The 12,579-nt window shown below is 37.9% G+C and overlaps 1 protein-coding gene across 1 annotated transcript; it reads right to left on the bottom strand.

Annotated features, from left to right (window-relative positions):
* Positions 1-238: 238 nt before the first annotated feature.
* On the bottom strand, positions 239-12,356 carry EIF5A2 (eukaryotic translation initiation factor 5A2). Its single transcript, XM_023753893.1, has 6 exons — positions 12,274-12,356; positions 11,382-11,581; positions 10,460-10,564; positions 3,581-3,712; positions 2,954-3,044; positions 239-2,778 (listed from the first exon to the last, which is right to left on the bottom strand). The coding sequence occupies exons 2-5, from the start codon at positions 11,544-11,546 to the stop codon at positions 2,985-2,987; spliced, it is 462 nt and encodes a 153-aa protein (XP_023609661.1). The 5' UTR covers positions 11,547-11,581; positions 12,274-12,356; the 3' UTR covers positions 239-2,778; positions 2,954-2,984.
* Positions 12,357-12,579: the final 223 nt, after the last annotated feature.

The raw sequence follows: 12,579 nt of genomic DNA, 5'->3' as shown, positions 1-12,579 counted from the left end.
TTTATAGACTAAACATTTTATTGCAGCATCTATTAATGATATATCATGCTCTGGCTGCTGCAGAGTTTTGGTAACTGTTATAAAGCATTGGTAAGGAATTTTGTATCATCAGTGGAAACTGATTCAAGAGCGTGGTTAGCAACAATTTCAAGTGACTGACAGCCCTTGGAAGGGAGCAGGAAAGAAACATCATAATTGTGCTGCGAATGCTAAGTCAAAGTAGAAAAGATCTGATCTATTTCAGAAGGTATACAACTTTATAGCAAATAAGGTATAACAAAGCCTTCACAGTACAAAGAAAATGTTCTAGAAAGAAACACATATTCCACTTGTTAATACTGTATATCAACGATCTGCAACCAGTGTGTCACAAGAATTTTTAAAACATGCGATACTCGACTATTTGGTCAGGGGCACTGACCTCTTTTCCCTTAGATTGTCAAATGAAAAAAATGACAACAGCCAACACAACAATAGTTGTCGGTTGTGAATCAAAATTATACTTTTTTTTTAAAACCAGGTCAGCAAAAAATATATTTTTTGGTGTGCCGCAGAATTTTAGCAATTAGTTTATGTGTGCCATGAGATGATACAAGGTCGAAAATTGCTGTTGTGTATAAACTGGTGAAATGCCTGAAGACAAACATGGTGTATTACTGTAGAACCTTATCAACATGACAGTCTACATTTCACACATGGTAACTTGTGATATTTACCATTCGTTGCAAAAAAGTACAAATACTAGGAATCAACTTTGAACATCTCTGATGTCAAAAAAGAATGAAGTCACTTCTGTTTCATGTTAAAAAATGTTTCCTTGCTTCTTTTTAATACAATTTACAAAGCTTTACTAAATGAAATATTTTGTCCTAGAGAAACATATTGACTTATGTGAAAATAAACAGTCCCATATCTTTAAAATCTATACTTACATGTCAGAAAAGTATTTATACTTCTTTATAGTACTTAAAATGAATTATTTGTGCATAAATAGCTTTTGCCATTCCAAGTCTGAAGATAGAGATGCATTATTATAATTTACATACACTTACCTTGCAATTGAAAATATATTTATGTGAAGTTTGACAAGTTAGGAAGAACAAAGGCATGCTGACCCAGAATTAATACAAACCAGAACACTAGTATGGTAAACTGGGGTCATATGCATGACCAGCAAGCAGCACAGCTGGATAACTTTCTAGAATTCCTGTGGGTAATAATGTCAACCAGTAGCAAATAAGATACACATTATAAAATACTAAAAAACAAGAGTAGTATGTAGTAGATACTAAAATGGAATATTGGAAAGAATTTAGTCTAATTCCTAATTGTGCTTTAGATGGGCAAAAGTTAAAATGCTGCACTAAAAATGATTAATTGCAACCTCAATATTTCTTGTGCTTTAGAATTCTCTTTGCATTTCTTTAAAGTATCTTGCTTCTTCTCCAAATGGGTTTGCTGAGGCTAACAAGATTTAAAAGTATGAGCAAATTAAGCAACAAAACTTTGGGATCTTCTGTTTTTAATGCTATTTCCAGCCACTGATTAGATTAGTTGCAGTACCACATATTTTCTTCTAGATGATAGGGATAGGAATAAAGGCCTTGTGTAAGTCAAGGCGTGATGGGAGAGGTCTCATAATCAGTCATAGAGAATGGAGGTATTCTGAAACAGTAATTTTGTTCTGAGTTTCACTCCAATATCATCGTTGTTACTGAGTCAAAGGTCCTCACAAACCCTATGACAATGTTTAGAATTCTGGAAATAAGGTGTGTGGGTACAGAAATGTAGCAGTCACCTAAAACACTTTTTAAAATAATTCAGTTTTACAGAATTTCTTCCTAGCTACATGAGTAACTGAATTAAGTCACGTGACAATCAGAAAAAATACATATAAGTACTTCTTAATGATTATCACATAAAGTAACTTTTCTTCCATAATTCATTTCATTCTAGAAAAAAGTGTACATAAATTTAACAACTGTTTCAATTTGAAGTTAGAATTTCCAGTCTTTGTCTGACATAAATACATATATATTTCTTAGATGACATAAATATTTTGATGTTAAAAAAGTCTACTTACAAATGCTTGGAAAGGAATGACTACTAAAATAACATTTATCAACATAATGAAAAGCACTGCATACTACCTTGCAAAGCAAGTCACTGCTTTAAATAGAGAGAGAAAGAGAAAAAGAGAGAGAGAAAGAGAGACCAAAAGCTGAAAGCAAAAGTACAACTAGAAGCTTTCTGATTACAAAGGCCTCAAGTAAAAAAGTATAGCTTTAACGAACTCATTTTGCCACTGTCCCTGTGTCTTCTTTACAATATGATTTTTTAATAGTTACCCAACAGTTTACTGCCTCTCTGTCAACCACAGCAGGTATAAAAATCACCATATATAAGGTTATATTAAGTCGGCCAACAATTTGGCAAAGAACAGTAAGACCAAGGTAATACAGGGTACTGCACTGACACTTTTTGATAACATGATTTTTGTTTAAGAATTGTGCTTGCCACACATCGGCTGAAACTGTGACAATTCCAATCCATTATCTACTTACTCTATATGTTAGGTGTGAAATTAATACAGAACAATTCAACTTAAATGTGGTACTTCGATAGCACTGGATGCTACATTGTTTGATTTAAAACCCTGGTTTATTTATCACTTAACTAAAATTCACGAATGATATACTCAAATCACATCTGTGGAAGCTACCTTGTCTGTTTCTTGGACTCACATACTGACAACCACAGGAATGTTATAAAAAATACCTACAAAAAAAAAAAAAGAATTATACATCGTGATTATTTTTTTAAATTACTAATTGCGTGCAAAACTAACTCAGCACAATTTCAAGACAATTAAAAGATAAATGAGGTTGCTTCTGAAGGCCATAGCTTTGGTGACAACTTAGAACCAAACTTGAGATCTGTAGCTGATCCAGACCTAAACAGTTTGTCATGCCTGATGCTCCCATTTATTTGCAGGGCTTTATGGCTACAGCATATTCTTCACTCATCGCACACATGACAGACACCTAGGAGGAAAAATGCAAGCAAAAGTTCTTCAGAAGGCAAGACATATGTAAGATATAGTTAATTCATTATATACTGTATATTCGTGGATATTTTATACATATTAACTTTGGAAAGAGGTATCCCAAGATCAAATAATCTCCTTTCTTTATAGTTCCCAAAGAGAAATTTTTCAAATTGTGGTTTTTAGACAACTTCCAGGGAACAGGGAGAATAAGAACTATAAATGTTTCAATACTTACTAGATGTTACGTATTTCCATAACATTCCTTCTCATACTAAAAATAAGAATAGTTCAGATATTGATCTTCAACACAAATTTGAGGGGGACAATGTCTATGTAGCAAAAAATTTAACTCTGATACTTTCTTTGGTAATGGGTCTTTAAGTATATTATAGGAAAACTACTTTATAGACATCGTTTTCAACATTTTGGCAGTATTTAAAAACTACCTTCATGTAAGTATTTTATGCAAACTAGATGGAGCCAAATTTTTATAAAATAGTTTTAAAAAATAATCCTCCCATAGGTCTTTACCTGTACATCTTCACCTGCATTGTATTTTCCTTCTATTTCTTTGCCTAGTTCACCTTCTGGCAGCTTTAGATCCTCACGAACTTCACCAGTTTCTGTCAGCAAGGAAAGGTAACCATCCTGAATGCATATCAGCTATTGAAAGGAATTATATTTGCACCAATTAGATTATATCCACTCCTTTGTAATATTTACATAGTTAAGTTGCAATCCACATCAATTAGTATAAGTACACAGTAATACATTAATATTTTCTTCATGTTTAAAAAATGTTAGACACATAAAACTATAAAATATGTATAGACTAAAAGTGTAAATTCACTCCTCCCTGCACTTCCCCTGCACCCAAGTCTCTGCATTATTAAATAGTTTAGGCTTCTTTATAATGTATCCCGAAGCATTTACATTTATGTACACACTATAAGTATAATTATTTAAAGAAACATAAATAGTACAAGTATTTTTCAGCAAGTTATTTTCACTTAATAACATGTCTTAGAACTCTTTCCAAATTGGAAAATATGGACCTACCTTAGTCCCTTTAACTTCACAACTGTATAGATACACTGTAACTGATTTAATCATTTTCCCATTGATGGGCATGAAGGTTAGTTTTTCACAATTACAAACAATGTGTATTTTAGTTTGATTATGAACAAAGTGGAAAAATTTTAGTCTCCAACTCACTGCTTAACACCACCAGATTTTTTTTAAAAAAAGACAAACACTGGCTGTTGATGACAAAATGAAACAAACTCAGGTATCAACCTAATTTGCAAGAAGCCACAGTTTTGATATAATTAAATTTCTTTTATTATAGGCATGAGGAAACAGCCAGGCTGTATTCATTATTCTAAAAGCATGGAGACCATCAGTGTGCCTAGACTCTAACAGGAATTATAGAAGGCAAACACCCTGAATACTAGATGTTAACATTAACATACACAGAAGGAGTTAAAGACATGGTCGTGGACGCCTTTCACTACTATGATATAACACATCACACTGTAGGGGTAGAGTTTCAAACCGCTCCTCTATGGCACTAGCAAAGCTGGCTATGACTTTACACTAACCCCAAGGACCACAGGAGTTTTACACGTCTAAAATCTCAAAAACAAAAAAAATAAATATCTTCCAAAGCAACCACAAACACTTTTAATTAATCTTTATGTCCCTCAAACATTTGTGAGGTGGTTGACAGAGGAGCAGGCAATAAAGAGGTTGAGGTAGAAGTATAATTTTTAAACAATTAATTACAGGCTTACAAGGAAGATCTTTTTTATTTTCGTTCTTTTAGCAATTCCCTGAAGTGGAACCTATCGATTTCAAGATTTAAAGATTCCCACTGCCATTAGTGACTGAAATACAGAAGCCTAATAATAATACTGGTATTTTGATATTTATTTATATAATGATTGTACTTTATTTTTTGCCAAGAATTCATAAAATACTAGGATGAAAAATAAAGCATTTCAAATATAAAAATGTATAAACACAAAACGAAATGTAAAAATGTATTTATATATTAAATATCTTTTTAAAATATATTTTATTGATTTTTTACAGAGAGGAATAGAGAGTTGGAAACATCGATGAGAGAGAAACATCGATCAGCTACCTCCTGCACGCCCCCCACTGGGGATGTGCCCGCAACTAAGGTACATGCCCTTGACCGGAATCGAACCTGGGACCCTTCAGTCCGCAGCCCGACGCTCTATCCACTGAGCCAAGCCGGTCAGGGCTATATTAAATATCTTATTAAAATAAACTGCTTTATGAAATGTAATTAAAACTTTAAGAAAACAGCTATAGAAAAAATAAAATTAAATAATGAAAATGAATTATTTTATCTTTCTTATATAAGTTATTTAATTTTTTAAAAATATATTTTTATTGATTTCAGAAAGGAAAGAAGAGGGAGAGATAGAAACATCAATGATGAGAGAGAATCATTGATCAGGTGCCTCCTGCACGCCCCCCACTGGGGATCGAGCCCACAATCTGGGTGTGCTCTAACCAGGAATCGAGCCATCATAGGTTCATAGGTCAATGCTCAACCACTGAGCCACACCAGCTGGACTAAAATTTTTTTAGATATACAGAAAAGTTAGAAAATTGCATTATCTTTTACCTAAATTCATCCATTGTTAACATTTAACCATGCATTCATTTTTCTCTGTATATATATAGAGTATATAAAATAAATAGCATACGTTCCTATTCTTTTCTTACTTTTACTGAACCATTTAAAAATATGTTTCACACAGGACTCTTGAGCAATAAATACTTCACTGTATTTCTCCTAAGAACAAGGACATACTCTTTCTGACACTGATGTTTTTGGAGAGCACAGATTCACTGTATTATAGAATGTTCCTTATTTTGGGTTTGTTTCCTCATGATTCAGGTAATGCATTTTTGGAAGGAATAAATACTACATGAGTGATGTGTCCTCAGAAGATCACATCATAAGGCAGATGATTTCAATTTGTGCTATTACTTGTGAGATTAACTTTGATCACTTGGCTAAAGGAGTAGCCACCAGATATTTCCACTCTAAAGATAGAATTTTTCCTTTTTTAAAAAAAAAAAAAAATTGCAATAACAACAACAAAAAGATAAGGGTGTCATGTTGAGTTTTAAGCATATTTTTGTGCAATTTTCCCCCATCTTCTCTCAAAGTCCTCTCTGATACTATAGAGTTAGAAGGAAGGATAGTGAGGAGGGCAGTTATAAGTCAATTCTAAATATTTCCTTCTGATCTTTCGTCTTTAAACAAATCTACTCAGTGATAAATATAAAATGTTTTGAACAATTTTTTGGAGGGGGTAGAAAGAGCATATAATTATTTGTTATTAGTAAGCAGGCAGATGGGAGAGAACAGGGTCAGAAAACTTGACCACTAGGCCCATATCAAAGGGACTCTCAGAAGCTTACATGAATAAGAGCCCCCTGGCCAAAGATAGGATAGTCTGAGAACTGATAAGGATAATAACTACAATGAATTGAAATACAAATACAGTGGGGCCTTGACCTACGAGTTTAATTCCTTCCGAGACCGAGCTCCTAAGGAGCTCGTTAAGGAGCTCGTTAACTCAAATTACTCTGTCAACTCAATGTAAAAAATTGGTTAACTCAAATTACTCTGTCAACTCAATGCAAAAAATTGGCCGAGAGACAGCTGGTATCTCAAAAAACTCGTTAGTCGGGACACTCTAAGTCAAGGCCCAACTGTATGTTTAAAGCTCATAGTGAAAAACACATTTGATTGAGCATATTCAGTGAATACTACGGAACCAACTCATTTTGAAAACCGGTAATTAAAGGAAAAGAGCCAAGCATTTATACTGCCTTTCCTATTATATACTGTACCATAGGGTAAACAAACAACAAAAATTGATGAAGGGAAGTTTCTCTTTATAGAGTGCTATGGCTAAAAAAAAAGAAATGACAGAAAATTCAGGAAACAATTATTCTTTCATTCTGAACTTATTTTAAAATATATAAAGTTAAAATTGTAAATATTCATACATTTCTTTTCCTAAACAAAGGTTTACTTTTTAATTATTATAATGAATATATATACACACACATATATATTCACTTTAGCTGACTGCCAAATTCCACTTGAAATACCAAATAAAGCAAATATAAAGGACTACATGTAGCCAAATAATAAAAGTAGACATTTAATCAAGGCACTTGGATAGTACAAAAACTATAACTGGAAAGGCTTACAGAGTTAATTTTTTTTAAATGAAAAGAAATATTCTACGGTGATTTGATAAAGATGTGATCACTGAGTACGTATTCTGCAAGGCACTATCCTAAGTATTGACTAATTAAACTTCACAGCAATCCCACGAGGAGTTCATTATTCTTAGCCCATGTCACACAGGAAGTGCCAAGGCAAGGATTTGTCTGGCTTGAGTCATTCTCTCATCCAAGCTACATACCAAAGGCCAGGACTAGAGTGAGGCAAGTGAGGCACTTGTCTTGGGTGCAAAATTTAAGGTGGTGCCAAAAAGAAACATCAGTGATCAGATAAATATTTTAATGTGGTGGCTTTTTGGTTTGTCTTTTAAATATATTGTTATTGATTTCGGAGAGGAAGGGAGAGATAGAGATAGAAATATCAATGAGGAAAGAGAAACATTGATTGGCTGCCCCCTGCATGACCTCCAGTAGGGTCAAGCGTGCAACCAGGCCACGTGCCTTGACTGGGAATTGAACCGTAACCTCCTGGTTCATAGGTCAATGCTCAACCACTGAGCTACGCTGGCTGGGCTAATGTGGTGTTTTTTAAAATATATTTTTATTGATTTCAGAGAGGAAGGGAGAGGAAGAGAGATAGATACCCCAATGATGAGAGTATCGTTGATCGACTGCCTCCTGCATACCCCACAATGGGGATCCAGCCTGCAACCTGGCATGTGCCCTGACCAGGAATCGAACCGTGATCGACGCTCAACCACTGAGCCATGCCGGTTGGGCAATGCGGTGTTTTTATAAATTAGAATTAATGCAAAAATTCCATGATGAACAAAATATCAAAATTTAAAAAAAAATCAGAATTAGTGATTTTACCTTTTGCCTTAGGCTCCAGTGTGGCTTGACATTGTTGCTTGTCCTATCTTTATTTAAATTTTGTGCTCTAGGGAAGGGACTCACTCACCTCATTCCCCTCATCCTAGTGTGGCTCCTGCTATAGCCCAAAATAAGAAACACACCAAATTTTTCCTTGATGTTAAATCTTGAGTTCCAATCAATGACTGGTTCTTTTCATCACAGTAGCAATTATCTGAACTACTGATGCCATCTTTCTGAACTACTCAAAGGCAAAAACCTTCTATGTTGAATGCATAGTAATGAATATAATGAATATCAAATAACCTAAGCACTCACAGGTTAAAGATACAAACTGAAATCCACTGTTGGCAAAATCCTAAGCTTAGCCTTAGTTGGCACTATCCTCATCTCAATGAATAATTAGATATGCATTTAACAAACGTTTATTGAGCACCTATTACATATGTCTAAATTAGGTGCTTTAAGAATAATGGAATGGTTACATGAAATTTTTATATAGGAAAAGGGAGAGCAGAAAAGAACTACTTTTGGGTGTTTATCTCTTGGGAGGTAATCATGGAATACAATTTCTAATTTAACCTTCACATTATCCCTCTCCTGTAGATGGGAAGACTAAGGCTCAGAGAGGTTTAATAATTTATCCAAGGTCATTCAGTTGGAAAGCAGTACTGGATCCCAATCCAGACCTACCTGACTAAAAAATAAAGAAACGACATCAAAAAACATTTACTATTATTATACTAAGACAATTCAAAATTCTACAAAGCATCTGAAGCTACCTATAGATAAGTGGGAAAAGGAAATATAAAACTGCTTACTAAATTCAAACCATGTAAAAATATGTTGACATGTGGACAAAGAGTAAAAGGAAATCATTGGATAATTGCAGTTGATGGTAACATTCTTTAAAAATTATACAATACAATGCCCTAGCCAGTTTGGCTCAGTGGATAGAGCATCAGCTCAAGAACTAAAGGGTCTCGAGTTCAATTCTAGTCAAGGGCACATACCTTGGTTGCAGGCTCAATCCCAGACCTGGCTGAGGTGCCTGCTGGAGGCAACCAATCGATGTCTCTCTCTCACATTGATGTTTCTTTCTGTGTCTCTCCTCCTCCCTTCCACTCTCTTTAAATATCAATGGAAAAATATCCTCACAACAACAAAAATCATGCAATACAATAAAAGGTATAGAAAGAAAGCAGTTTAAACTGGATAAAACAAATCTAAGTGTCACAGTGTGAACTTTTATTCCTCACTATGTAAAATGAACAGAAAAGAGTTCTATATATGGTATGCTTGATAACAGAAATTGAAGACTTCCAAGAAAGACTTTAGTTATGATTAATCTGAGCTTCCACATCCTATGAGGTCAGTGGTTTGGTTACTAGCAATACTCCAAACAACAAATGCTATCATTAAACTTGACCTATCCAAATGTATAATTGGAACTAAAACTTGAAGTTTATACCTGTAATTTAACAAAAGGTCACAGCATGGTCACTGAATATAAATAAAACAGCTATTATTTTTGTATTTTCTTCACCATACTCAGTGATTATGTATTTTATCCTTTATATTTAAGGATGTCAACTTATTTCCCTATTTAAGAATACCAAATTCAGCCGAACCGGTTTAGCTCAGTGGATAGAGCGTCGGCCTGCGGACTGAAGAGTCCCGGGTTCGATTCCGGTCAGGGGCATGTATCTTGGTTGCGGGCACATCCCCACTGGGGGGGCGTGCAGGAGGCAGCTGATCGATCTCTCTCATCGATGTTTCTAACTCTCTATCCCTCTCCCTTCTTCTCTGTAAAAAATCAATAAAATATTAAAAAAAAAAAAAAAAAGAATACCAAATTCTGACTCACATTTCATTAATACACAAAGTTGGTTGGTGAAACATGAATTCCAATAATTTCTTGAAAAATCTTAGGTCTGATCAGTGAAAAGAAATAAGACATCTGGGAGGGAGTTACATAAATTTGAAATATTTTACAAATAGAACAGTAACTTTACTAAAAATTAAACCTACTCAGTCACAATATACAATCACCTGGACTGAGAAGCAAGAAATTTTCAAATTTTTGAAAATGCAAGAATGTTAAAATAGCAAACTAGCAATAATTCTAGATAAGGTATAACTGTTAAATGGCACGATCTCTCCAATTTCTAATATAAATGGTGCCTAATAATTCGTTAGAAAAACCTCCAAAACTATTCCTGGTTTTTGATAAATTACAATTGGTATTTACACCTGTAAGAAACAGGCAGCATTCTAAAGGAAATTAGGACTTACTTGATAGTCATTTCTCTTAATATTTGGAACATCCATATTGTGAGTAGAAGGGCAAATATCTTCATATTTTTTGCCCGTGAAAATATCAATTCCAACAAGGTGAACCTGACAGAGAAGGGAGAACAGAAAACCTGTTTAAACTTTGCCAAGTATATCACTCATTACATACACAAGAGCCCAATATCAAACGCTGATTATGACAGATTCTTTCTCCTTCCAAGGTCATCTAATTTCACTGTCTTTAAAGAAAGATAGTAGACATAAAATTGAGAAGCAGTGAGCAACTAAACGGTATCATGATCTATCAAGCCCCAAATCATGTGCAGTCCCGTCATTAAACTAATAGAGGGCATATGAAGTCAGGTTTTAAGAATTAGGTTGGAACAGGTTTTCTCATTTGTCAACGGAACAGATCTTCTAAGACTTAGAAGATCTAGCCCTGACCGGTTTGGCTCAGAGCGTCAGCCTGCAGACTGAAGGGTCCCAGGTTCGATTCCGGTCAAGGGCATGTACCTTGGTTGCGGGCACATCCCCAGTGGGGGATGTGCAGGAGGCAGCTGATCGATGTTTCTCTCTTATTGATGTTTCCAGCTCTCTATCCCTCTCCCTTCCTCTCTGTAAAAAATCAAAAAAGAAGTGTCCCAAACGTCTTAGACACTCCTAGACCTTAAAAAAAAAAAAAAAAAGAAGATCTAAGTCGCTAGGAAAGTTTCAATTCCCAATTAATGAAACGTTATAAGGGCCCAAGAAGGAAATGCTACTTTTCAGTATTCAAAGTAATAGCAGATCTCCCAGTAATTGTGGGAAGGGAAAAAAAAGTGCTTATTACAAAGTTGTAAGTATAGAAGCCTCATGTGCTGTAATGTAATCGATGATAAAAAAACAAACCTCAACGCAAAAACAGACGTGGAAGGGCACCCACCTTGGCATGGCCGTGCTTCCCCGTTTTGGAAGTCGACATCTCGACTATTTTGCATGGTCGTCCCTTGAGCACCACGAAGCCGTTCTTGCGCAGGGCCGAGCACTGCATCGGGTACGTGCTGGAAGCCCCGGCATCGCCGGTAGTGAAATCAATCTCATCCGCCATGGGTGGGCTGGGGAGGCGGCGGCTTCTCCAAGGAGCTGCGCAAAAAGTTTGTGTTTGCTTTTTAAACAGCGAGCACACAGGGAAGGAAACATCTCCGTTCGGACCGGTTCCCCGCCGAGCCTCGAAGATGCATCATTGTTTGCATGAGCGGAATGCCCACCCGAGAACCGTGGACACTCTAACTCCGGCCTCTACAAACTTTTCCATCATCAGTCGGGAGGTGGGTGGCAAGTCGCAGAGGAGCTCGCCGGGGTGGGGAATGGCCCCCCGGGCGCTCACCCGCGCGGGGCGCACCCCAGCCCAGCCCAGCCCGGCCGTCCCACCGCGGGAGAACCCGGCGACCTTCCCGCACCGCGCGACGCCGCACCACCCGGCCCTCCTCCTCCTACTCCGCCGCCGCCGCCCCATCTCCGCTGCGGGGACCCAGCCCAGGCCGCACGCCCCCGCCAAGAATGGGGACAAGCAGCGTCCAACCCGGGAGCCTCGGGCGTGCACTCCGCCCCGGACCCCGGCGCGGTAGCCCCCGCCTCTCAGGCGCCCCCTGGTCCGGGGGGCATCCCCAGTCCGGCCCGGCCGCACACGGGCCTTCGCTCAGGCGGGTCCCGCGCTCGCCTCGGTTCCCCCATCTATCCTTCCTCCTCCGCTCGTGAGGACTCGGCTCCGGCCGCCTCCCCCTGACCTGCCTTGCTCCGGGCCCAGCCCCCCCAGTTTTCCCCTCTGTTTTCACCTTTCAGCGAAGAAAGAGCGCCTTCCCTCTGCGCACCGGCGCGGGACCCCTCCGGCTGCAGCGGAGGCAGCGGTGGCGGCCGCGGCAATTCCAAGACACGGGGCGGGGCCGCCACACTTTCCACACCCCGGCCTCCCGCCCTCTCCCGCCCCCACCTCAGCCCCACTTCCGGGATAGGTCCGGCGCGTCACAGGCACGGCCCCCTCGGGCTGCCATTGGCTACCAGGTTCCCAAGGCCCCGCCCAGTCACGTGAAGAGCGCCCTGGCAACCCCACGTGCTGCGGCTTAGTGCACTTCCGGCGTGAG

This window comes from Myotis lucifugus, unplaced genomic scaffold (genome assembly GCF_000147115.1).
Source record: "Myotis lucifugus unplaced genomic scaffold, Myoluc2.0 scaffold_53, whole genome shotgun sequence".
NCBI lineage: Eukaryota > Metazoa > Chordata > Mammalia > Chiroptera > Vespertilionidae > Myotis > Myotis lucifugus.
Note: the sequence above shows the minus strand (reverse complement) of the source record. Positions and strands in the feature narration are given on the sequence as shown.

Coding starts and splice junctions, on each gene's coding strand:
- EIF5A2 (XM_023753893.1), bottom strand. CDS start 11,546: ATGGCGGATGAGATTGATTTCACTACCGGCGATGCCGGGGCTTCCAGC. Junction 10,565..11,381: donor GGAAGCACGGCCATGCCAAG/GTGGGTGCCCTT, acceptor CTTCTCTGTCAG/GTTCACCTTGTTGGAATTGA. Junction 3,045..3,580: donor ATGCAGGTGAAGATGTACAG/GTAAAGACCTAT, acceptor TTTTCCTCCTAG/GTGTCTGTCATGTGTGCGAT.